Here is a 25545-nt window from a genome sequence, read left to right as displayed (position 1 = left end):
GATTACATTGAATCTGTAGATTGCTTTGGGTAGTATAATCATTTTCACAATGTTGATTCTTCCAATCCAAAAGCATGGTATATCTCTCCATCTATTTGTATCATCTTTAATTTCTTTCATCAGTGTCTTATAGTTTTCTGCATACAGGTCTTTTGTCTCCTTAGGTAGGTTTATTACTAGGTATTTTATTGTTTTTGTTGCAGTGGTAGATGGGAGTGTTTCCTTAATTTCTCTTTGAGATTTTTCATCATTAGTGTATAGGGATGCAAGAGATTTCTGTGCATTAATTTTTTATCCTGCTACTTTACCAAATTCATTGATTAGCTCTAGTAGTTTTCTGGTAGCATCTTTAGGATTCTCTATGTATAGTATCATGTCATCTGCAAACAGTGGCAGCTTTACTTCTTTTTTTCCAATTTGGATTCCTTTAATTTTTCTTCTCTGATTGCCGTGGCTAAAACGTCCTTGTATTGTTCCTGATATTAGGTGAAATCGTTTCAGTTTTTCACCATTGAGAACGATGTTGCCCTTGGGTTTGTCATATATGGCCTTTATTATGTTGAGGTAAGTTCCCTCTATGCCTACTTTCTGGAGGGTTTTTATCATAAATAGGTGTTGAATTTTGTCAAAAGCTTTTTCTGGATCTATTCAGATGATCATATGGTTTTTCTCCTTCAGTTTGTTATTATGGTGTATCACATTGATTGATTTGCCTATATTGAAGAATCCTTGCATTCCTGGGATAAACCCCACCTGATCATGGTGTATGATCCTTTTAATGTGCTGTTGGATTCTGTTTGCTAGTATTTTGTTGAGGACTTTTGCATCTATGTTCATCAGTGATATTGGCCTGTAGTTTTCTTTCTTTGTGACATCTTTGTCTGGTTTTGGTATCAGGGTGATGGTGGCCTCGTAGAATGAGTTTGGGAGTGTTCCTCCCTCTGCTATATTTTGGAAGAGTTTGAGAAGGATAGGTGTTAGCTTATCTCTAAATGTTTGATAGAATTCACCTGTGAAGCCATCTGGTCCTGGGCTTTTGTTTGTTGGAAGATTTTTAATCACAGTCTCAATTTCAGTGCTTGTGATTGGACTGTTTATATTTTCTATTTCTTCTTGGTTCAGTCTCAGAAGGTTGTGCTTTTCTAAGAATTTGTCCATTTCCTCCAGGTTGTCCAATTTATTGGCATATAGTTGCTTGTAGTAATCTCTCATGATCCTTTGTGTTTCTGCAGTGTCAGTTGTTACTTCTCCTTTTTCATTTCTAATTCTATTGATTTGAGTCTTCTGCTTTTTTTTCTTGATGAGTCTGGCTAATGGTTTATAAATTTTGTGTATCTTCTCAAAGAACCAGCTTTTAGTTTTATGGATCTTTGCTATTGTTTCCTTCATTTCTCTTTCATTTACTTCTGATCTGACCTTTGATTTTTTTCCTTCTGCTACCTTTGGAGTTTTTTTGTTCTTCTTTCTCTAATTGCTTTATGTGTAAGGTTAGGTTGTTTATTTGAGATGTTTCTTGTTTCTTGAGGTAGGATTGTATAGCTATAAACTTCCCCCTTAGAACTGCTTTTGCTGCATCCTGTAGGCTTTGGGTCATCGTGTTTTCATTGTCACTTGTTTCTAGGTATGTTTTGATTTCCTCAGTGACCTCTTAGTTATTTTGTAGTGTATTGTTTAGCCTTCATGTGTTTGTATTTTTTAAAGATTTTTTCCTGTAATTGATATCTAGTCTCATAGCGTTGTGGTTGGGAAAGATACTTGATATGATTTCATTTTTCTTAAATTTACCAAGGCTTGATTTGTGACCCAGGATATTATCTATCCTGGAGAATGTTCCATGAGCACTTGAGAAGAAAGTGTATTCTGTTGTTTTTGGATGGAATGCCCTATAAATATCAATTAAGTCCATCTTGTTTAATGTGTCATTTAAAGCTTGTGTTTCCTTATTTATTTTCATTTTGGATGATCTGTGTGTTGGTGAAAGTGGGGTGTTAAAGTCCCCTACTATGATTGTGTTACTGTCAATTTCCCCTTTTATGGCTGTTAGCATTTGCCTTATGTATTGAGGTGCTCCTATGTTGGGTGCATAAATATTTACAATTGTTATATCTTCTTCTTGGATTGATCTCTTGATCATTATATAGTGTCCTTCTTTGTCTCTTGTAATAGTCTTTGTTTTAAAGTCTATTTTGTCTGATACGAGAATTGCTACTCCAGCTTTCTTTTGATTTCCATTTGCATGGAATATCTTTGTCCATCCCCTCACTTTCAATCTGTATGTGTCTCTAGGTCTGAAGTGGGTCTGTTGTAGACAGCATATATATGGGTCTTGTTTTTGTATCCATTCAGCCAGTCTATGTCTTTTGGTTGGAGCATTTAATCCATTTACATTTAAGGTAGTTATCGATATGTATGTTCCTATTACCAAATTCTTAATTGCTTTGGCTTTGTTATTGTAGGTCTTTTGCTTCTCTTGTGTTTCCTGCCTAGAAAGTTCCTCTAGCATTTGTTGTAAAGCTGGTTTGGTGGTGCTGAATTCTCTTCGCTTTTGTTTGTCTGTAAAGGTTTTAAATTCTCCGTTGAACTGAATGAGATCCTTGCTGGGTAGAGTAATCTTGGTTGTAGGTTTTTCCCTTTCATCACTTTAAGTATGTCCTGCCACTCCCTTCTGGCTTTCAGAGTTTCTGCTGAAAGATCAGCTGTTAACCTTATGAGGATTCCCTTGTATGTTATTTGTTGTTTTTCCCTTGCTGCTTTTAATTCTTTTTCTTTGTATTTAATTTTTGATAGTGTGATTAATACATGTCTTGGCCTGTTTCTCCTTGGATTTATCCTGTATGAGACTCTCTGTGCTTCCTGGACTTGATTGACTATTTCCTTTCCCATATTAGGGAAGTTTTCAACTATAATCTCTTCAAATATTTTCTCAGTCCGTTTCTTTTTCTCTTCTTCTGGGACCCCTATAATTCGAATGTTGGTACGTTTAACATTGTCCCAGAGGTCTCTGAGACTGTCCTCAATTCTTTTCATTCTTTTTTCTTTATTCTGCTTTGTGGTAGTTATTTCCACTATTTTATCTTCCAGGTCACTTATCCGTTCTTCTACCTCAGTTATTCTGCTATTGATTCCTTATGGAGACATTTTAATTTCATTTATTGTGTTATTCATCATTGTTTGTTTGCTCTTTAGTTCTTCTAGGTCCTTGTTAAACATTTCTTGTATTTTCTCCATTCTATTTCCAAGATTTTGGATCATTTTTACTATTTTACTATCATTACTCGGAATTCTTTTTCAGGTAGACTGCCTTTCCTCTATTTGTTAGGTCTGGTGGGTTTTTATCTTGCTCCTTTATCTGCTGTGTGTTTTTCTGTCTTCTCATTTTGCTTATCTTACTGTGTTTGGGGTCTCCTTTTTGCAGGCTGCAGGTTCGTAGTTCCTGTTGTTTTTGGTGTCTGCCCCAGTGGCTAAGGTCGGTTCAGTGGGTTGTGTAGGCTTCCTGGTGAAGGGGACTGGTGCCTGTGTTCTGGTGGATGAGGTTGGATCTTGTCTTTCTGGTGGGGAGGACCACGTCTGCTGGTGTGTTTTTGGGTGTGTGTGACCTTATTATGATTTTAGGCAGCCTCTCTGCTAATGGGTGGGGTTGTGTTCCTGTCTTGCTAGTTGTTTGGCATAGGGTGTCCAGCACTGTAGCCTGCTGGTCATTGAGTGGAGCTGGGTCTCAGTGTTAAGATGGAGATCTCTGGGAGAGCTTTTGCTATTTGGTATTACATGGAGCTGGGAGGTCTCTGGTGTACCAGTATGCTGAACTCGGCTCTCCCACTGCAGAGGCTGAGGCCTGCCACCCAGCCAGAGCACCAAGACCCTGTCAGCCACACAGCTCAGAAAAAAAAGTGAGAAAAAAAAGAAAGAAAGAAAAAAATAAAGTTATTAAAATAAAAAATATTTTAAAATTATTAAAAATACAAAAAATTTTAAGTAATAGAAAGAAAGAAAGAAGAGAGCAACCAAACCAAAAAACAAATCCACCAATGATAGCAAGCAAGTGCTAAAAACTTTACTAAAGAAACAAAGCAAAAGAAGAAGAAGAACAACAAAAAAAACAGAACCCTAGGACAAATGGTAAAAGCAAAGCTATACAGACAAGATCACACAAAGAAGCATACACATACACACAAAAAGAGAAAAAGGAAGAAAATATATATGTCTGTGTATATTAAAAAATGGAAGAGAGCAACCAATAAACAAATCTACCAACGATAATAAACTCTAAATACTGGACTAAGATATACATAAAACCAGAAACAAATTAGATGCAGAAAGCAAACCCCAAGTCTATAGTTGCGCTCAAAGTCCACCTCCTCAGTTTTGGGGTGATTCGTTGTCTATTCAGGTATTCCAGAGATGCAGGGTACTTCAAGTTAATTGTGGAGATTTAGTCCGCTGCTCCTGAGGCTGCTGGGAGATATTTCCCTTTCTCTTCTTTGGTCGCACAGCTCCTGAGGTCCAGCTTAGGATTTGGCCTTGCCTCTGCGTGTAGGTCACCCTCTGGCGTCTTTTGCGGAGTCTGAGGTCTTCTGCCAGTGTTCAGTAGGTGTTGTGTAAGAGTTGTTCCACATGTAGATGTATTTCTGATGTATTTGTGGGGAGGAAGGTGATCTGCACATGTTACTCCTCTGCCATCTTGAAGTTCTCCCCCATGACTTCTTTTAATATGGAGTATTCATAAATGTTATCCTACAAGTTGGTGAAGAAATATTAAATTTCCTTTCTAATCTTTATTAGAAAATCAATCTTTATATTTAATTGCTTAAATTCTTGATGGCCCGTTTTAATTGGCAGAATATTATTTTTATGCTCTGCCTCCTACTTTGGTGACTGTGAGAAGTCTTTTGTTTAAGAAACAACATTTATGAAGTGCTTACACAGGGTTAAGAGATAGACGTGAAAAGATGACTACACCTTGCCACAGCCTGGGAATACCTATATGAGAGTGATGTTTAAACATATAACTGTTGATGAAGGATGATCCATACTGTGATGAAAGTATGCATGGAGTAGAGAGAGACAGCAGTGATTCTTCCCAGAATCTGGAGAGCATATTAAATAAAGGGGAGGGGAGGGGCTTCATAAAGCTTTGATACCTTGAAGAGACAGGCTCCTTTGCGAAAGCCCTCTAAGCAACTTGGTGGCTGTGTTTCTCAACAGGGACAGCGTTAACATGGGATAGGACAGTTCATCACCACTGGACTCTCATAAGCATTGCAGAATATTTAGCAGCCTTGTATCTGTGGTCTTTTCCCACCAACTAGCTTCAGCTGGGGTCAGGAGGTGCCACTGGCTTCCTCACTCCCCATTTTTGATCTTTATACACGCTCACACTAGCACTTTCTGACCCTTCATGTTCATGTCTTTTTCCTTTCATTCACCAAAGACTTTTGGTACCTGGCTTTCAGTTTCCCTTACTTCCCCAAGTCCCACCTTTAAGCCAGGTGACTAAAAATTCTGTATGGGTAACCCAGGCAATATCCTGGCCCCTCAGTTGCTTGACTTCCTTAAATTCAATGACCTTTACCTTTTTGCAACGCCACTCACTCCCTGGACTTTGTCATCATTTATGTCAGCTTCACCCTTAAAAGCTTAAAATAAACTCTTCGACTTTCTGCCCATTCTCCCAGCTTTCTAACTGAATGACTTCTAGTGCATCTGTACTTCAGCTTCAAGGACTCCAAGCCCTTGACTGCACTACTCTTTCTCTATCAGTTTCTTCTGCTTTCCACTTCCCATCACTTCAACCACTACATTCTTGCACTCTTGTCCTTCTGTTGCACCTACCCAATAAAACCCAACCCAAGGTCAGAAATGATAATAATCGCTAACATGGACTGTGTGCTTACTGTATTTCAGTTGCTCTTCTAAGTTTACCTGGATTGTCTCCTTTAATCTTCACAACAGCCCTGTGAGATAGGCATTATTATTATTTCCATTTTGCAGATAAGGAAACTAAAGTACAGTTTCTATCTATTAAGTAGTGTCTCTAGAATACGAACCCAAGCAGCTTGCCACTAGAACCCATGCTCTTAACTACTACTTAAGACTGTCTTCCAAACCAGTTGTCTTCTCCTTCTGCTTCCATACTTGGACTGATGAGCCATTTTAGGGACAGAGTAGTTTGGCTAGATGGAGAGTATAGAAAGTACTCATCTTACCCCTTGGTTCAGTAAGTGACCCTCTTGTTACTTTTCCAGCCAAGCCAGGAAACACAGAGGTTTCGGTCATTTAAAAAAGTAAAAGTATTCTTAGCTTTCAGGCGTAAGCTTGCCCAACTGTGCTCTAGATGGCTCACAAGATTTTGCTACCCCCTTAGGGTGCAGAGGAGTCACACAGTTAGGCATTTGAATCCCAGCTTCACTACTTACTGGTTGTGTGGCCTTCGGCATATATCTCCCCCTCCCTTTTATTTATTTATTTTTATTATTATTATTTTGGCCATGCTTAGCCGCTTGCGGGATCTTAATTCCCTGACCAGGGATCGAACCCATGCCCCCTGCATTGGAATCTCTGGACCACCAGGGAATTCCCTCCCCCTCCCTTTTAAAGGAGACTTTCTGGAGGTCTCAAAGAGTGCTTCCACTTATATTTCATTGGCTGAAACTTAGTCACAGGGCTCTACCTAACTGAAAGGGAGGCTGGGAAATTAGGCTGGGAAATTAGGCCATATGTGCCCAGTTGAAAATTGGGGTTTTGTTACTAAGGCTGACTGAGAGCATGTGTTTGGGTAGGTAACACAGTCTGTGTCATACACTTCCTGTCTACAGCCCTGTCCAGATATTCTCTGAGCCCTTGAATAGACTCTTGAATTAAACCAGACACTGAGTTTAGTCACAGCTACCTGCTTGGGAAGGTGCCTCACAATGATCATTGCTAAGTTATGATGAGAGCAACCAGATTTTAAAGTCCAAGGACTCTCAGTACAGTCTGTGAAAACTCCTATTAGTATTAACAAAAAGCGTCATCCCAAAAGTCTTTAGAATGTTACCATTTCAGATTTCTTTTGTGATGTTCTGTTTTCCATACTCTTCCAAAGTTCTGGATCAGATTCTGAGGTTAATTCTATTTCTGGTGATGACAATGCTTTGATGAACAAAATGTCAGCATGGAATTTTTCTACCATGCTGGTCATTAAAAATTCAAAATAAATAGGTATAATGATTTTAAATATTTTGCTTTAGGTTTTTTTCTTCCGGTAAATGCTTGTCTCCACAGCACCTGGGCTTTTAAAAAATTGATAGTGGTGACATTTGAGTAAATGGCACCTTGGTTGGCCATCTCCAGAGGATTTCATGATAGGCTGAATCTTATTCAAGGTCTTTGACTTAGTATCTGTTATCAGAGTACTTATCCAGATACAAGGGAAACTCTTCCAGAGTCATAAAAACAGTCATGCAGAAATGGTTTCCACAGAGCACACTGCTCTACAGCTGCCCACAAAAGAGGGCATTCCAAAAGCTTATACATAGCACATCAAAAGTATTAGGGTGGGAACTGGTGCCTTAGGTTATTTGGATTTAGAGGAATAAACCTTTCTGTTTGGATGAAAATAACATGATTTTATACTGTTATTGAACAAATAAAACATGTTTTGTTTACACAATTTATATACTATAATTTTATCATGTTTCTGACGGTTGGCAAAAACTATTTTGCTTTTGTGGAAATAGTGGGAGCACATGTCTGTCTGTTGGGTTCCCCTCTTTCAAAGCTGTTTTATGCTGAAATGTGTCCTCTCCAAAATGGAAAAACATCACCATCTTCTTGAGGGCTTTATTTGATGGTGTTATTGTTAGGTAGCCAGAGACCTCTGGGTTTGTTTGTTTTTTTAATTTATTTTTTTGGCTGCATTGGGTCTTCGTTGCTGCGCGCGGGCTTTCTCCGGCTGCGGTGAGCAGGGGCTACTCTTCGTTGCGGTGCGCGGGCTTCTCATTGCGGTGGCTTCTCTTGTTGCGGAGCACAGGCTCTAGGTGCACAGGCTTCAGTAGTTGTGACACACGGGCTCAGTAGTTGTGGCTCGCAGGCTTAGTAGTTGTGGCACACAGGCTGTAGAGCACAGGCTCAGTAGTTGTGGCGCACGGGCTTAGTTGCTCCGCAGCACGTGGGATCTTCCTGGACCAGGGCTCAAACCTGTGTCCCCTGCACCGGTAGGCGGATTCTTAACTACTGCACCACCAAGGAAGCCCCTGACCTCTGGGGTTTTTTTGTTTGTTTGTTTGTTTTTAATGGTGAAGTCATTTTTATTTCAGTACTTGAAAAAATATCCCATAAAATTCAAAACTTCTACCATTATACAAAAATAAGTCTCTACAAGTGATATTATCTGTCTTCATCACCAGTAGCAAATATATTAGGCAGAAACATATAACTTCAGTAGCCTTATAAGAAAAGTGCAGGACACCTCAAGCTACACATTCAACAGTAACATAATGCCAAAAGTTTAATCTTTTCACGACTTCTGGGTTTTAATTTAAGTGTTTTGGGTCACCTAGAGCAGCAGTCCCCAACCTTTTTGACACCAGGGACCGGTTTCATGGAAGATAATTTTTCCACGGACTGGGAGGGGAGGGGGGAATGGTTTTGGGATGATTCAAGTGCATTACATTTATTGTGCACTTTATTTCTATTATTATTACATTGTAATATATAACAAAATAATTATACAGCTCACCATAATGCTGACAGGAGGTGGAACTCAGGTGGTAATGCGAGCGATGGGAAGCCGCTGTAAATACAGATCTGCCACTCACCTCCTGCTGTGCGACCTGGTTCCTAACAGGCCACGGACCGCTACCAGTCCTCAGCCTGGGGGGTTGGGGACCCCTGACCTAGAGTGTCTGTAGTTATAGAGTGAATTGATTTATTGTGAAGTTGATATATAAATGACTTTTCTTGAAAGCCTGCTGGTTCTTTATTTGTTCGCTGCTAAGTAAAACATCTTTGGGCATTGAGAGTGGGATCCTATTAAAAAGAAACCTGCAGAAATACTTTCTAAGGCTTTCATCTAGAATCTCTTTGAGGCATAATGAAGAACTCAGTCTACTTGATCTGAGAGGCTTTTTGTTCTCCCTAAAAAGATAGATAAACAAAATGTATTTTCTCCAGTTGTAAAAGTAATCCATATTTACTGTAGAAAAAGAACACAGACAAAGTTACAGAGGAAAGAATAAAAATCATCCACAGGCCCACTACTCAGCAATAACTATGTTAAAGCCTTTGACAAACTTCCTTTGAGATGATCAAATTAAATTAGTTTTCTTTAAATTAGTTAAACATACCCAGTGGAATACCCTAAAGTGATTTGTGAATAAGGGAAGGCTTTGAGCCTCTCAATAACCCAACAACTGCTCTCATTTCACACTTCGCTGGGAGGAATCTCTGTAAAGCATGTCTTCCTAAATGTATTAATGGCTAATCTGCAGCACATACCCAAACAATCCTTTCAGTGTGTGTTTCTCAATACTTCTTGGAGATCATGGTTTCTAGGATGACATTTTGTGATGCCTTGATAATAGGACCAGGAGAGGCTTTATTCTCTTAAAGATATGAACACTATTTCCTTCTGGTGTGTGAAAGAAGAGAGAGAGGTGTGAAATTGAAGGATATGGTCCTATCATCTCAGATTATAGTGAGCCAGTTCCCTACTATCTGAAATCCATGAGGCACCTGTGCCAGAAGCAAAGACACAAAACATTTGCTGAGCCACTTTATTGCCTTTGGTGTGTTGGGATGGAGATTAGTGGTGGCATTTGCTTATGAAGACTTCTGGAGCAGTCATCTTTGAATTCCCTCTAATGCCACACATAATGCCTGAAGCCTAGTAGTTTGGTAGTGTTTAATAAGAGAACTAGCAATTGTGTTAAGAATAACCTTCAAAGAGCACTTGAGGACATATGTTGACACTAGCTCAGTTCTGATGCCACTTAACTATATAAGAGATCCAGACTTTAGCCATGGTTGTCGCCCTTCCTGGATGCGATGCTAGCCCAGTAACCTAATATCTAGGAATGGAGGTAGGTACAGGAATAATCTGCAGACAATACAAGGACACGGCTGCAATCTGCAGCGCGTGCCACTTAGCCCTGCCCTTCTACAATGAGGTGGCCTTCTATGGTGAAAAGATGTCACCTGGTGTCTTGGGAGCCTTTAGGAAAAGAAACGCATGTACAACAGAAGTACCTTGTTTCTGCATTATATGAAGCATAGTTTTTCAAAGTACAGTCTCAAGACTATCTGTACCAGAATACTCTGTATTGCCTTTTAAAAATGCAAGGTTTTGATTCCCATTCACAATTGTGATAATTTTTTTAAAAAGGTGAGATACACAGAGGTAAATACAACAAGAAATCTGTAGGATCTATCTGAAGAAAACTTTAAAATTGTACTGAGAGTCATCAAAGATTTTAATAAATAGATAGGTATATCTTACTCTTGGATAGGAAGATGTACCCCCAACGCTATAAGCAAGTTAACTTTAAAAGAAAATTTTAACTGGTAAAAATATTTGTAACAGGTAAAATAGCTAGCAGGCTAATTCCTGACTATATGAAATGCTTTTTAAAACAAAATTAGAACAACTGAAGAGAAATCGGCAAATGAATCGACATTCCATAGAAGAATGGCATAGGTATTTCATAGAAGAATTATAAGTGGCCAATAAACTTACTCAAAGCTTTTCAGCTGCATTCAGAATTTAATGAAAACAAAAATGAGATATCTTCATCTGTTATATTTACGAAGATGAAAAAATTTGATAATAATATCCATTGTAGGAAAGTGGTAAAATACATGTTCATTAGAGCGTTTTTAATTGTTTCAAAACATTGGGAAATGATTAAAATATATTGTACTCACATAATTTAGCACCAACAATTCTTCTAAAATATATTTGGATATACTTTGAGTATATTTTAATTTCATAAAAAAATCATTGCAGATGTATTATGAAATACAAAAAGAATTAAATATTCAGTATGCAAACCATGTAAGTGTATATGTGTGTACAGGAAGGATACCAAAAGGAGGTTATTAGTTATGCCATTTTGCTTTATATTTTTCATTTTCCAAATTTTCTATGTTGACCAATCAGAAAAAAAAGCAGTGAACATTAACAAACAGAAACCTCATGTGATCCTGTGAGCACTGGTGTAATGGTAGCATACTCTACACTCTTTGATATACCTTGGAGATTGTCCACATCAGTTTATATAGAGAAATACTTTGTTCTATTTTTGTTGTTATTTCTGAGATATACATTTTAAAGTAATAACTAGAATTATGACTTATAACATTATACCAGAACATATAAGATTTTTAGAGATTTCATGTAATGTCTGAAACATTTATATTAACATATTTCCATGCAAATAACCCAAAGAAAGTTTAGTGTTAGTTGGTTTTTTTTGTTTGTTTGTTTTTTTATACTGCAGGTTCTTATTAGTCATCAATCTTATACACATCAGTGTATACATGTCAATCCCAGTCGCCCAATTCAGCACACCACCGTCCCCACCCCACTGCAGTTTTCCCCCCTTGGTGTCCATACGTCTGTTCTCCACATCTGTGTCTCAACTTCTGCCCTGTAAACCAGTTCATCTGTACCATTTTTCTAGGTTCCACATACATGTGTTAATATACGATATTTGTTTTTCTCTTTCTGACTTACTTCACTCTGTATGACAGTCTTTAGATTCATCCATGTCTCAACAAATGACTCAATTTCGTTCCTTTTTATGGTTGAGTAATATTCCATCGTATATATGTACCACAACTTCTTTATCCATTTGTCTGTCTGTGAGCATTTAGGTTGCTTCCATGACCTGGCTATTGTAAATAGTGCTGCAGTGAACATTGGGATGCATGTGTCTTTTTGAATTATGGTTTTCTCTGGGTATATGCCCAGTAGTGGGACTGCTGGATTATATGATAATTCTATTTTTAGTTTTTTAAGGAACCTCCATACTGTTCTCCATAGTAGCTGTAGCAATTTACATTCCCACCAACAGTGCAAGAGGGTTCCCTTTTCTCCACACCCTCTCCAGCATTTGTTGGTTGTAGATTTTCTGATGATGCCCATTCTAACTGGTGATACCCCATTGTAGTTTTGATTTGCATTTCTCTAATAATTAGTGATGTTGAGCAGCTTTTCATGTGCTTCTTGGCCATCTGTATGTCTTCTTTGGAGAAATGTCTATTTAGGTCTTCTGCCCATTTCTGGATTGGCTTGTTTGTTTCTTTAATATTGAGCTTCATAAGCTGTTTATATATTTTGGAGATTAATCCTTTGTCCGTTGATTCGTTTGCAAATATTTTCTCCCATTCTGAGGGTTGTCTTTTCGTCTTGTTTATGGTTTCCTTTGCTGTGCAAAAGCTTTTAAGTTTCATTAGGTCCCATTTGTTTATTTTTGTTTTTATTTCCATTACTCTAGGAGGTGGATCAAAAAAGATCTTGCAGTGATTTATGTCAAAGAGTGTTCTTCCTATGTTTTCCTCTAAGAGTTTTACAGTGTCTGGTCTTACATTTCGGTCTCAAATCCATTTTGAGTTTATTTTTGTGTATGGTGTTAGGGAGTGTTCTAATTTCATTCTTTTACATGTAGCTGTCCGGTTTTCCCAGCACCACTTATTGAAGAGACTGTCTTTTCTCCATTGTATATCTTTGCCTCCTTTGTCATAGATTAGTTGACCATAGGTGCGTGGGTTTATCTCTGGGCTTTCTATCTTGTTCCATTGATCTATGTTTCTGTTTTTGTGCCAGTACCATATTGCCTTGATTACTGTAGCTTTGTAGTATAGTCTGAAGTCATACTACAAAGCTGGAGTCTGATTCCTCCAGCTCCTTTTTTTCCTTCAAGACTGCTTTGGCTATTCGGGGCCTTTTGTGTCTCCATACAAATTTTAAGATGACTTGTTCTAGTTACGTAAAAAATGCCATTGGTAATTTGATAGGGATTGCATTGAATCTATAGATTGCTTTGGGTAGTATAGTCATTTTCACAGTATTGATTCTTCCAATCCAAGAACATGGTATATCTCTCCATCTGTTGGTATCATCTTTAATTTCTTTCAACTTTGTTCTTTTAAATGCATTTATGATAGTAAAACAAAGTCCTTTATTGATGAATATTTAAGTTGATTATGAATCTTTTGCTCTTATCAAAAATAGTAAAATAATTTGTGCCTAGCTCATTTCACATGTATGTAACTCTACCTGTAGGATAAATTCCTAGAAGTGGAATTTCTGAGTTAAAATATTTTTGCATTTTGATACACATTGCCAATTTGCCCTTCATAGAATTTTATTTAATCAGACACTACCATAAGTCATGTAAGATAAAGCCTACCCCCTTACCAACACTGTCATCAAACTTCAAAATGAGGTTAAACATCTTTCCTTTAGAGACATTTGTATTTCTTTTTCTGGGAACTGCCTGTTTATATCTTTCCCTCTTTGTATGTTAAGAAAATTAGCCCTTGCCTAGAGATCAGTTGCAAATACTTGACCCATGTGATTATTTGTCTTTTAACTTTGATTATGGTGATTTTTGCCATGCAGAAAAAAGTTTTAATTTATATAAATTTTATAGCTTCTAGATTTCTTATATGTTTTGAGATGGGGATCAGTTTTATTTTCCCCAGGTGACTACCCATTGACCCAACTCAATTTATTGAATAATCCATGTTTTCCTCCACTGACTTGAGGTGCTACCTTTATCACATATTCAATCCCATATATATTTAGGTTTATTTTTGGAATTTCTATTCTGTTTCATTGAATTATCTGTCAACTCATTTGTCGGTACCATAGTGGTTTATTTATTGCATGTTCATAATGTATTTTAATATGTTAGAGGGCTTATCTCCTTTCATTATCCCTTTCTCAGAAATTTCCTGGTTATTCTTACTTGTTCAGTTCATTTAAAAAAATAAGCCTGTGAGATTGTTAAATTTATAGATTAACTTAAGGAGAATTGACATCTTTATCATGTCGATTCTCCTTACCCCAGTGTATGGTATGTCTTGTTCAAGTATTCTTATGTGTCACTCACAAGTATTTTAAAGTTTTCTTCATGTAGATCTTGCACATTTCTTATATTTATTGCTAGGCGTTTTACCTTCTTTTGGTGGCCATTGTAATTGAGTATATCTTTCAGTAAATCTCACTGGTGGTTGTTTGTATACATAAAAGCTATTTTAATTATGTACCCAGACAATGTATTGAATTCACTTATTCTCTGTATTAGTTTTTCAGTTGATTATCTTGGAGTTTCCAGGTGTTCAATCATGTCTGCAAATATTGCTAATTTTACCTCCTCCTTTCCAATTTTTAAACTGTATTTTCTTTTGTCTGGCTGCATTGCATGCATGTATGTATTAGTTTCTTTGTTTTTCTCTTAAATAATCCATTAACTTCTGCATTTCTTTCCTTCTCTTTTTGTTTGGTTTACTTGTTATTTCTCATACTTTTTCAGTTGGATGTTAATTTTCTTCTGAGCACTGTTTTAGGTTTATTCTGCAGTTCCTGGTGTGTAGAATTTTCACAATAGTGATTTTGTACATACTCTTGAAATTTTGGTTTGGATTTCTTATTTAATCCAAGAATTGTTTGAGATTTTTTGGGAGGTCCTATTATATATTTTTTGTTCATTGCACTTTCATGAGAGTATGTTTTCTACATTAACTTTACTTTTTGAAATTGATTGTTTTCTATATGGGTTAATACATAGTCAAGTTTTGTGAAACTTCACATTAGAGCTTAATATTATCAAAGAAAACTTAGGTATAGTTAATTATTAGTACACTATTTACTTGTACACAAGGGAAACCAGTAATGGATTAATTTCATCTAGCAAAAGCAAGAATGGGAATTTGTGTAGTTTAGGTCTCTGCTGTTAAGGTCTCTGCTGGCTGGGACCTAAATTCTGATTTTAGACACCTTGATGAGTCAAAAAAAAAGCAGTGTCAGTTGTCTAAGCCTCTTTGGAAGACTGAGAGTTTTGCTGTTGGCATAGGTGACAGGCTCTGTCAGTGTCCTTTGTTATCCTATCCGTCTTAGTTATGCCAGGTCTATACCATTTCCCTTCTCAGAATTTCTCAATATATGTCAATTAAGTATACCACAATATGTTAAGATTTTCTATATCTTATTTTTTAAATTACTGACCTCTCATGGACTGAGATGAATTATAGTTTCCTACTACCTATGTTTTTCTTTTATTTTTCCTTATATCCTTTGTAGATTTTATGTAATATTGTTGCAAGGTTATTTGATCCACAGATATTCATAACTGTTCATTTTTATTGTGAATTGTAACCTTTAGCATTACAGAGTACCCCCCCCCCTTTCCTGGTCTGGTTTAATTTGGGACTGAATCCAGCCATATCTATTACTAAGATGTTGCTACTTGTTTGCTTCTAGTATCTCTTTACTCATCCTTCTATCTTCAACCCTTCTGAATCATTTCATTTTTGTTGTAGGTCTTTTATGTAGCACAGATTTGAGTTTTGCTTTGTGATTCAGTCTGAAATTCTTTTTCTCTAAATAGTTGAATTTAGCTCATTTACATTTATTAATTGGATATATATGGTCTTAGTTGTGTCATATTGTTATAGTTTCTGTATTTATACCTTTTAAAGTATTTTACTATATAAACTCCTTGCTTTGTTTTCTGTGCGTAGGTTTCTGTGAGGTTTCTATTTTTGTTCCCATAGTTATTTACGTTTGTAATACCCCGGTTATACAATACCCTCAATGATCTATTTATTTAGCCAGACTTTCAGTATCTGTAATTCTCTTTCCTAAATGATGATAGATTGGTAAGCTAGACTTCATTAAAATTAAAAACTTTTGCTCTGCAAAAGACAGTGTCATGGGATTAAGAAGACAAGCCACAGACTGGGAGAAAATATTTGCAAAATACATCTAATAAAGGACTATTCTCCAAAATATACAACAACCTGATTAAAAAATGGGCTAAAGACCTTAACAGATACTTCACCAAAGAAGAATATACAGATGTCAAATAAGCATATGAAAAGATAGTCCACATCATTTGTCATCAGGGAAATGCAAATTAAAGCCCACCTGTTAGAATGACCAAAATTTGGAACATTGACACCACCAAATGCTGGCAAGGTTGTGGAGCAAGAGAGCTCATTCATTGCTGGTGGGAATGCAAAATGCTACAGCCACTTTGGAATACAGTTTGGTAGTTTCTTACAAACTAAACATACTCTTACCCTATGATCCAGCAGTTTCACTCCTTGGAGCTGAAAACTTATGTCTACAGTAAAACCTGCACATGGATGTTTATAGCAGCTTTATTCATAATTTCTGAAACTTGGAAGCAACCAGGATGTCCTTTGGTAGGTGAGTGGTTAAATAACTTTGATCCACCCAGACAGCGGAATATTATTCAGCACTAAAACGAGCTACCAAGCCATGGGAAGACATGAAGGAAACTTAAATACGTATTACTAAGTGAAAGAAGCCAATCTGAAAAGGCTACATACTGTAATGATCCCAACTATGTGACATTCTGGAAAATGCAAAAGTCCCGAGACAATAAAAAGATCAGTGGTTGCCAGTGGGTAGAGGGTGGGGAATGGCATGAGGAAGAACGAATAGGTGGAGCACAGACTTTTAGTAGTGAAAATACACGATGGATAGATGCCGTTATACGTTTATAATTGTATGCCATTGCACCTTTATACATTTATAATGGTGGTAATAGAATGTGCACCAAGAGTGAACCATAGTGTAGACTATGGACTTTGGGTGATGGTGTCTCAGTGTAGGCTCATCAGCTGTAACAAGTGTCCCACTCTGGTGGGGGATGTTGGTAATGGGGGAGGCTGTGCATGTGGGGGGCAGGGAGAAATCTCTGCATCTTCCTTTCAGTTTTGCTGGGAAGCCAAAACTGCTCTTTAAAAAAAATGTCATAGAAAATTTTAATTTAAAAAAAAGTGGCAGTGGGTTAGGGATGAGAGGCATCTTCATAGGGAGCAGGAGCCTGGTCTGGATGTTTTCAACTGACTGTACTTATTAATTAAAAAAAATTTTTTTTTAATCTGAGATTTTAAAATGAAAGTTGAGTGATCCCTTAACCAAGATAATTTTAAACTTAGTTCCAGACTATAACCATTCTAATACTTCGAGTGAGCTAGTCATATCAAGCTAAATGTAAGCTGCTTGAGGCTAGAGAGGTGGTAAGTCTATCACTATGTGCTTGAGAAGGCCAGTTATTGATGAATATAAGCTTATCACACGGGGCTCAGAATTACTTCAGTGTACAGCTACCTCCCCTGGTTTGGAATGCTTGTTGCTCTTTTTCTTAAATTCAGCCTTAAAGAACAGTGAGTATTAACTGACTCTCTTGAGGTGTGAGTAAGCGACAGTACACAGAACTAATTAAAAAAAATACTTCTGAGGGATATAAATTCCTAACCCACATGTACAAACCTGTTAAAAAATTTTACTCTTCAAAACAAATTTTATCTGCTAAATTTTCAGTTGAATTAAGTAGCAAATGATGCTTAAATGAAGACTATTCCTGTTGACCCTCTCACACCTTTGACACCTTTGACCAGTTTCTGCATCCCTACTTTTGAAATCAGACTGATTCAGATTTTCTGCAGCTTGCATTGTTTCCTAATTTATACGCTGCAATTCTAACATTACTAACAACTGATTTTATGTTCAAATGTCCAAAAAGGCGGTGTCAAATATACTTTTGTTGGCTTTGGTGCTCAGTATGGAATACATAATGAATGGACAAATGTTTCCCACTACTATGGTTATATTCTCCATCTGGATAGCCTTTTCTTAGTAAGTATAATTCCAAGTCTGACTTACGTGATATGGCTTAATGAAGCTGCAGATATCCATATTTATATTTAAAACAAAACACCAACACCATTTTACCAAAAACTAGTTTTATTTTAAAATTAAGTGCATAGCACTCATCTAATTCCATTGGTGTGGACTTCAGCACCATACTCGCTATTTGCAATTAATGTCATAACAGATACATTTTGGTTTGCAGTCCGTACTTTAGTGTTTATTTAGTGGACTTTGGTAAAGCCCTTTATGCATATCATTAATTTCTTCACAGTACACATTTAATGATGGTCCGGTAATCTCAAAAAACAAAAAAACCTACTTTAAAGACTAATCAATAAATTAAACAAAACAAAACCCACACCACTCCCCCACCCACACCCCCCGAAGCTAGCAGTTGTGAGTTGTATTTATATTGAAACCTAATGTTTTAAAAATAGTTCTGGTTCTCCAACCACCCCATCCCACCCCACCCTGGGTATGCAGCGACAGGAACCAATTATTTATTTTACTCTACACCGCCCCCCCCCAGATTAATCCAGTGTTCTTTAGCTTTTTTAAATATAAACTGGGGAAGTGTTATTATAGGATTTTTAAAAAGGCATATTCTATAACAAGAATGACATTTAAACCAGTCAGTAAAAGCATTTGACAAGACATTAAATTACCATAGGCACCAGTTGTTGTTTCAAGTTGGGATCTCTATCCCAGTATCTTACATTCATAGTATTATTGAGGTAGTTAAAATACTGAAAATTGGTCCAGGTTGCTAGGTTCTGAATGTGAATGATATATTCTCTTTTGAACCCACCTTCCCCCAAATAATTCACGTTCTCTTGAGGTAAGAACTACCAAAATCCAATTAGCAGCCTTCTGTAAAGAGAAAGTGGTGATACTTTCAGAAAACAATTTTCATGCTTGAAAACTGCCATGAGTGAGTGTTCTTACCTGAGTGGTTTTTCATTTTATCTACCAGACTAATAACTCCACATCATGCCCTATGTACTTATGTACTCTAAAAGTTACCTTTCTTTAAAGGAAAGGATATTCTCTAAGAATTCATGCTGACAGAAGCCACCCACCCACATTCATCTACTGGAGCCATCTGGATCGATCCGCTGCTGTGTTGAGTCCCTTCCCTTCCTAACAAAAGCCATTGGCTTGATTACTGAGACTCCTGCTGCATACCCACAACATCTTTATAATAAGTTTGTCTTCAATGCATATTGTGGCAGTTACATACCTGCCATGCAGTTTCCCTTCTATTCAAGTGCTACCTTTAAAAAAACACAAACAAAAAGACACAACTTACTAATTTTTAAATCAGAAAGCTTCCCTCCACCAAATATCTCTTCTCCCACAGTTAAGAGCACAATGTATACAGTTTCAGTTATTACAATGATTTTTTTCTTTTTACTTTTTCAGTTTATTCCCTCCAAACTCTTTACCCCCAAATTGCCCTTGCTGTAATGACTTATTGCTGTTTTCACTCATCACCAGTATAGTGAAATGTCCCAGGGCAGTCCTGGGGCCAATCTAATGAAAGTCACCTTTGCCTGCTTACTCTTGACTAGCTGGATTCAAAGGTTGCTTATAAAACCTGTCTTCCATGTAACAAAGTGCTGCTCTAGCACAACCTGAGAACTACCCTGGCCATGTTCCACTTCAAAATAAACCTATGGGACTTTATTCTAGTACTGACATTTTACAGTTTTGCCTTCCCTTGAAAAAACTTTTTTAGAATAATATCAAATCTGAGTATAAATCATTGATTGCACTGAGAAATGCAAAACTTATATATGCATTATGAATGATAAGAACCACCACTTCATTCATTCTAGGATACAATTATGTTCTCGTTTGAAAACACATTCTAGCAGGAGTATACTAACCTATGTTATTAAGGTAGTTCATACTATAACATTCCCAAAGCATGTTGCATTACAGTTAAGAGTTTCCAAGTAGTTCAAATTCCCTGAGTTAAATGTGTTTAATTCTAAAGATTTGAGGCTGATCTTTAGGGGAAAAAACAACAAAAAATTTATGACCATGATTTTAAGATAAGAGAGCTACTCCACCCTTAATTTTAGTACATAAATCCAGATACCTATACTACCTGTGATAAGGAAGTTATATAGAATATCTAAAAAAAATTTTTTTAACTGCACAGACTGGTATAGCATAGCAATTCATGAGTTTAAACTTAGTCAGAAATTCATTTGTAGATCAAAAATATAACTCAAAACTGCAGAATAAAAAAAGGACCTCTTCGAAAATTAATACTGTAACTTTCCTTCATAAGAAGACTGTTTGGCAAGTCCACAGATAAACATTAGTTTCTGACATATAAGCCAACATTAGGCCCAGAGGGCACCACAGGTCAAAATCACAAAACGGCAAATTGAAGTCTGTCCAAGTTTTCTGTTGTGTTGAATGTTTTTGAAATATTTGGACCATCAGTTGGGGCTTTAAAATTTGTGTCATATAAGGATGTATTTTAACAGCATTTGACATACACACTGTTAAAGTGTTTGCAGTGTTAGCTTAGTCCTCCCAGATATTCATGGTGCATTGGAAGGGATATTCAGTCTTCCTGGTGCTGGTGTCGGAAGAGTTCTGATGCCATTTGGATCCCTTTCCTTTTGAAGAGAAGTTTACACAAAGCTTGCCCCAGAGCTTTGAGTCACAAACAGTCTGGGTTACCAGTCTTACCTTCTCATAAAATCACCTTTCAAAGCATGGAGTAATGCAAGGGTAATGTTCATTTATCTGATAACTCCGGTTATAAGAAACATTCAGACAGGGCTTAACTTCTACTGGTATTGCCAGTGACATCCCAACACCAGTCTGCACGTGCCCAAGGCCCTGAACACTAGTTTGGAAGCCAGCAGGACATGTCGGTAGTGTGTAAGATGAGGTGTGTGTGGTAGATACAATCTGCTGACAGCTCGGTTGTTCCGATACAGGATGGCGATACTGCAGCGAGGTCTGATGCGTCTGATGGAGATACTGAGGCTGCTGAAAGTGAACTGCCCGAGAGGGCTGGGAGGCTGTCTGGAACACACTTAGTTGTGCTGGCTGAGGTCCTGCCTGTCCTCTCTGTTTGTTTGCTTCTTTCACATCATTGTCATGAGCGCTGCAACATGGAGAGAAAGGAAACTGTTAATAATGTTAACTTGAGAAAAATTTGCAGGAAAGCCGTGCACCACCCCCAACTCCTTAACAGCTGACTCACTGGACTGCCCCACTGCCCAGGTAGCAGTCACTGCAACCATAATTTCAACAACAGAAAGATCTCACTCTTAGCTTTCTAAAAGCTCCTTTCCTTGGTAGAGCCCTTGAGAACTGACTGCTGGTAGCTTTAAGGGCTATTTTCAGCTTGGGAGCTATGGCCACAGTAAGTACTTAAATATGACTGCCACTTTGGTGACATCCTGATGGTCCCACAATTCAAAGATGTGGGAATGAGGCAAGATTTGCCTGGATGATCTCAGAGTTGTGGGCTCACGCAAGAGCACCTCCTTTCCTTATTATGTACCCCGAATCATACTAGCAATGACAACCTCTACCTGGGTAACAGCCAAAAGGAATTCCCCTTCCACCAAGTACTGCTCATACAGGGGCTTGCTCATGGCAGCAGGCAGCTGTCAGAGCCAGTATCGTAAAAGCTCTGGGCCTTTGAGAACTTGTTCCCAGGGCCCCTTATACATGGAGAATGTTAATAAGAAATTACAAACACAAGAACAAAGAGGCTTACATCAATAGCCGTTCAATGCACTGAACTAAGAAATCCCAGGAGTAAGCAGTAAGACGATGCAGTCTTGTAGGCCACGTTGGAGAAAGACGAAGTATAATCCTTGAAGAAGCCACACATGCTGCAGCTACTAAAGAAGGTGCATAATTTAGAAAGGCATAATCTGTGGAGACATCAAAAATGAACCTAAGCAACAGAATGCGCAAGTCACAAGCTCACAAGTCACTTACTGGCATCCACAATGACTCACCTTGCAAAGATACTTCCAGGAAGTAATCTGCATACTTGGCCATGTAGAGTTTAGTTTTTTCCAAGCAAATCATTGGCCAGCCGTCATGAAGATCGGTTTCATGCACGGCTTCGGAGAGATAATACTCAATGAAATGGGCAGCTGTTGGAAGGCAGAGGTTCCACTGAAAGGTTTCTAATAATAATAGTTCCATATGTAGCAAATTTTGTTTTGTTAATACTAGATTCATATTAGTCATACAACCCAGGCTGTTGAGCTGCTCCAGCTTAGGCACACTATCTTCTTTTTCTTCAAATTTACCTTATAAGCAAAGGAAAATAAGAGCGAGAGAGAAAATGTTAGGCGAGTGATCAATCTAAGCCTAGTCACTTAAATGGGATCTGCCGTCCTAGTGCAAAGATTTAGATCCAAAGACATTTTTTCCCCTACTTTGGGCAGATACAATTGTGCCAGAACTCTGTGGTTCTCATATCTACATGTTTTCTCTCCCAGTGCCTCTGTTCCCCACCCTTCACCCTCCCCTAAAAAAAACCCGGAATGTGTAAACACTTTGATATATGTCCTACTGTGTAATGAAAACAGTCCTATGTGCCAATGAAAAAATAACTCCATCATCTCACCAGCTGAATCTTTTCAGGAACTTTCTTTTGGGGGTTAGGCGGTAGTTGGTAAAAGAAAATTATGTTAGAAGAAAGTTTAAAGAATTTAATGTCATAGTTATCCAAAATCAAAAATAGCTAAGCTTCAAGTGTTTCATCTCAGCATATTTTCAGCATAATCTCAATTCCAGAGAGATACAAATAGATTAGAGGAAAAAAACTGGGTGAATATCTAACATAAGCATTCTCATTATACAAAAAACCCTATTCCTCCTGTTCTAAATTCAAAACAAAAACGTAGCCAAGTCTGTTATTAAGAAAAGGGAGGATATTTTATACCACTTTTATATCCCCTTACTCAAAGCAGAATAGGAGTAAAGATGCTCTGATGGCTGAACGTCATTATTTGAAGGCATTAACTTCTCTTCAGGAAATACTCATCCATATGCACAGCTGAGGAATAAAATGCCCTCTCCAGCCCCTGAATAATTTTTCTATGGATTATGTACCATCTCACACTTTAATTTCCAAGCAAGCATTTACTCTATATAAATCATTCACTTTAGATGTTTCTAAAAGTTATGGCTGGAGAAAACTCAAGCTATCAAGTACTATTATGATTTTCCAAATGCAGCAACAGAACCAAAAGAGTTATCGTCAAGTCTCTTTGGGTCTTTGTTCCATGATTATCCATAGAAGGGAGATTTAAAACTGAAGGTTTCTACCTCCTAGCATTATGTTCTATTTTACATTAAGGTATAAAATAGTCATATTATATTGCAATTATTATAGATTTCTCACAATAGCTTTTGCACTTGTTCATAATTAGTTAGAATATGTTATATATTACTATATAAATTTTTTGTTCTACTATTTTGATAACTATTTAAATATATTTGATTTCTTTAGAAATCTTACAATTTTATCCATTTAAAAACATTTTGGGGGGAAGACCACGAAGACTACCAAACCGGAAGAAACCAAATGAGTTTCCCTGTGAAGTTTCTCTTCCAGAAGGAATGGGTTTACACCACACATTGAAGTTCTGACAACAAATGGTAGTGGCCAGAATCACTCAGCCCAGATGTTCCACATAATGGAGTCAGTGAGGTCTGTTCAAGTCAGCCTGCCTTAGGGGCTGGGGAAAAAGCACTGCTAACTACCCTGGTCTTTGCTTAGGGAGGGTGAACGAGAGTAGAAGGTTTTGTCTCCTATGCCAAGAGACTCTAAGCTCATAACTTTAAGAAGAGTCTAGTCCCAAAGAAGTTTAAAATTTCGCTTCCACTCCAGAAATTTTGAACTTTGTTAGATTTAAACTACTCTTAACATCGCTGCAGGTAAGAGATGATCCAAAAAACTTACATAATTCGGACTTTTCAAGAATCTAGATAGTCCTTCCCAATTCAAATCACACAAAGATAAATTTCACAAGTTTTGCCAGAGGCATTTATTAGTACAGCTGAAAGCACTAAAGTGGTCTTAATGACAGTCATCCAGCATGATCACTGCATAAATATAGGAGATGAACCCACTGTTCTCTCAGTATAACCAAATGGAATTCTTCAGAAGGAGAATGACCTAGGAATTTAGTTCAGTTCAGTCCCTCTGGATGAATCATTAAGACTTTCAAAGTACTCTATTTGTGTAGAAGCAGCAACACTGGCAGTATACTTCAAAGGAGTATTGTAAAAAATGAGTTTTTTTATATCATGCTTGATGTTCCTTTGAAGGAATTAATATACCACAATCCACTGTTTAATGCAAGGATCAAGAATGTTTCATATTATCTCCTTGAAACTTTCAACATAGAAAACAGTTGTATATGACCAATTTCACAGCTCAAGAAACCAAGGTAGCAAGGTTGGCCAATTCATTTAAAGTCAATTAAGTTGAGTCAAACCCAAAATGGAAGACTTATTTATGTCTGAATTCCCAAATCTGTGCTTCTAGACCAAAGTACTACACCAGGTTAAATGGGGACAACAACTACCAGAATAGACAAACTTTTATATTATTAAGCATCCATGGGGTTTTTATATTTATAAAGTACTTGGCTATTACAAGCATGAAAGCCTTTGCATCTTGATTTGCAAAGATAAAAAATAACCTGCATGCTGCACAAATAACCATACTTGGGATTTTAATTAATGTTTAAGTTTTTTTGGAACCTTTTCACTATATATAGTAATACACTCAGATACATGGATATTAAAGGATTTCAAAATGTGTGACAGCGTCAATGAGTACCTGCATTCATATCCAGTTTTTATTGTGCTGAACGCTATGTGTGTGACTATTTTAAATCTACTTATCCGTTAATACCACATACAGATCACAAAGATCAGTTTCTTCAATTGAAAGGAAATACCAGAAGCCATGTGATTATATTGATAAAGGCCCCCAAACAGGAAATAAAGGCACAGGAAATTCTCATCTGCTTCCCAGAAAACAAAGAATTAGGGGCCACAGAAACAAAACATCAGGTTGTCTTTATGGGAAATGTTCAGATCAGCCATGGAAACCAGCACATTTTCAAAGCCAGGAGTGAATGGCAGATATGTGGTAGTAGGGCATGGATCAGATGTCACTGTAATCTCTGCCAACCCACATTCTAGTCTTTTATTACTAAGTAGGAAAAAAGTCATCCTTAATATTTACCAAGAACTCTCACAAATGTATAAGGCTATCTATCTAATTAAAAAATGGGTTAGGAACCAGAAGAGACAATTCATAGGAAAAAGAAAAAAGGTTCTAATCTCACTAAAAATTGATATATCAACAAAATCATCTGTGAAATACAGTTTTTCACCCATCAAATAGTAAAAAGCTTTGTCAACCCAGTATTGGTGAGCAAGGAGAAACAAGTTCTTGTCACAAATTTTTACTATTAAAAGCCTATAATCTCACTTTGGCTTCATCTTGACTCCAAAATCTTAGTTACACAATACCTTGAGCAAATTATCAAAAGCCTCACGTTTAAGACTGTTTCCATGCTCTCTACAAGTTCAATGCTGATCACAGAAGGCAAGGGAAGCCAGGGTGTACATGTCAAAGAGTT

General features: G+C 37.2%; 1 protein-coding gene and 1 long non-coding RNA gene across 8 annotated transcripts in view; one reads left to right on the top strand and one right to left on the bottom strand.

Annotated features, from left to right (window-relative positions):
* LOC111172462 (uncharacterized) overlaps positions 1-24876 on the top strand; it is a 30845-nt gene extending 5969 nt beyond the window's left edge. Inside the window, exon 3 of the long non-coding RNA XR_002643945.2 lies at positions 20851-24876. This is a non-coding gene — a long non-coding RNA (uncharacterized LOC111172462). The remainder of the gene's footprint in view (positions 1-20850) is intronic.
* CCNJ (cyclin J) overlaps positions 828-25545 on the bottom strand; it is a 36395-nt gene continuing 11677 nt past the window's right edge. For 3 of the 7 annotated variants that reach the window (XM_022569232.3, XM_089897284.1, XM_089897283.1), the window contains 3 exons: positions 21889-22188; positions 21642-21801; positions 828-21020 (listed from right to left, as the gene is read on the bottom strand). In XM_022569232.3, the coding sequence (XP_022424940.1) occupies positions 20609-21020; positions 21642-21801; positions 21889-22188 (872 nt within the window). In that variant the 3' untranslated portion in view covers positions 828-20608. The remainder of the gene's footprint in view (positions 21021-21641; positions 21802-21888; positions 22189-25545) is intronic. The other 4 variants (XM_089897287.1, XM_089897285.1, XM_089897288.1 and 1 more) reach the window with 2 other exon arrangements.

Source organism: Delphinapterus leucas, chromosome 16 (genome assembly GCF_059928025.1).
Source record: "Delphinapterus leucas isolate spDelLeu-1000000601 "Yukka" chromosome 16, BTC_Dleu_Yukka2, whole genome shotgun sequence".
In the NCBI taxonomy this organism is placed as follows: domain Eukaryota; kingdom Metazoa; phylum Chordata; class Mammalia; order Artiodactyla; family Monodontidae; genus Delphinapterus; species Delphinapterus leucas.
The sequence above is the reverse complement of the archived record's forward strand: the minus strand, read 5'-3'. Positions and strand labels throughout refer to the sequence as shown.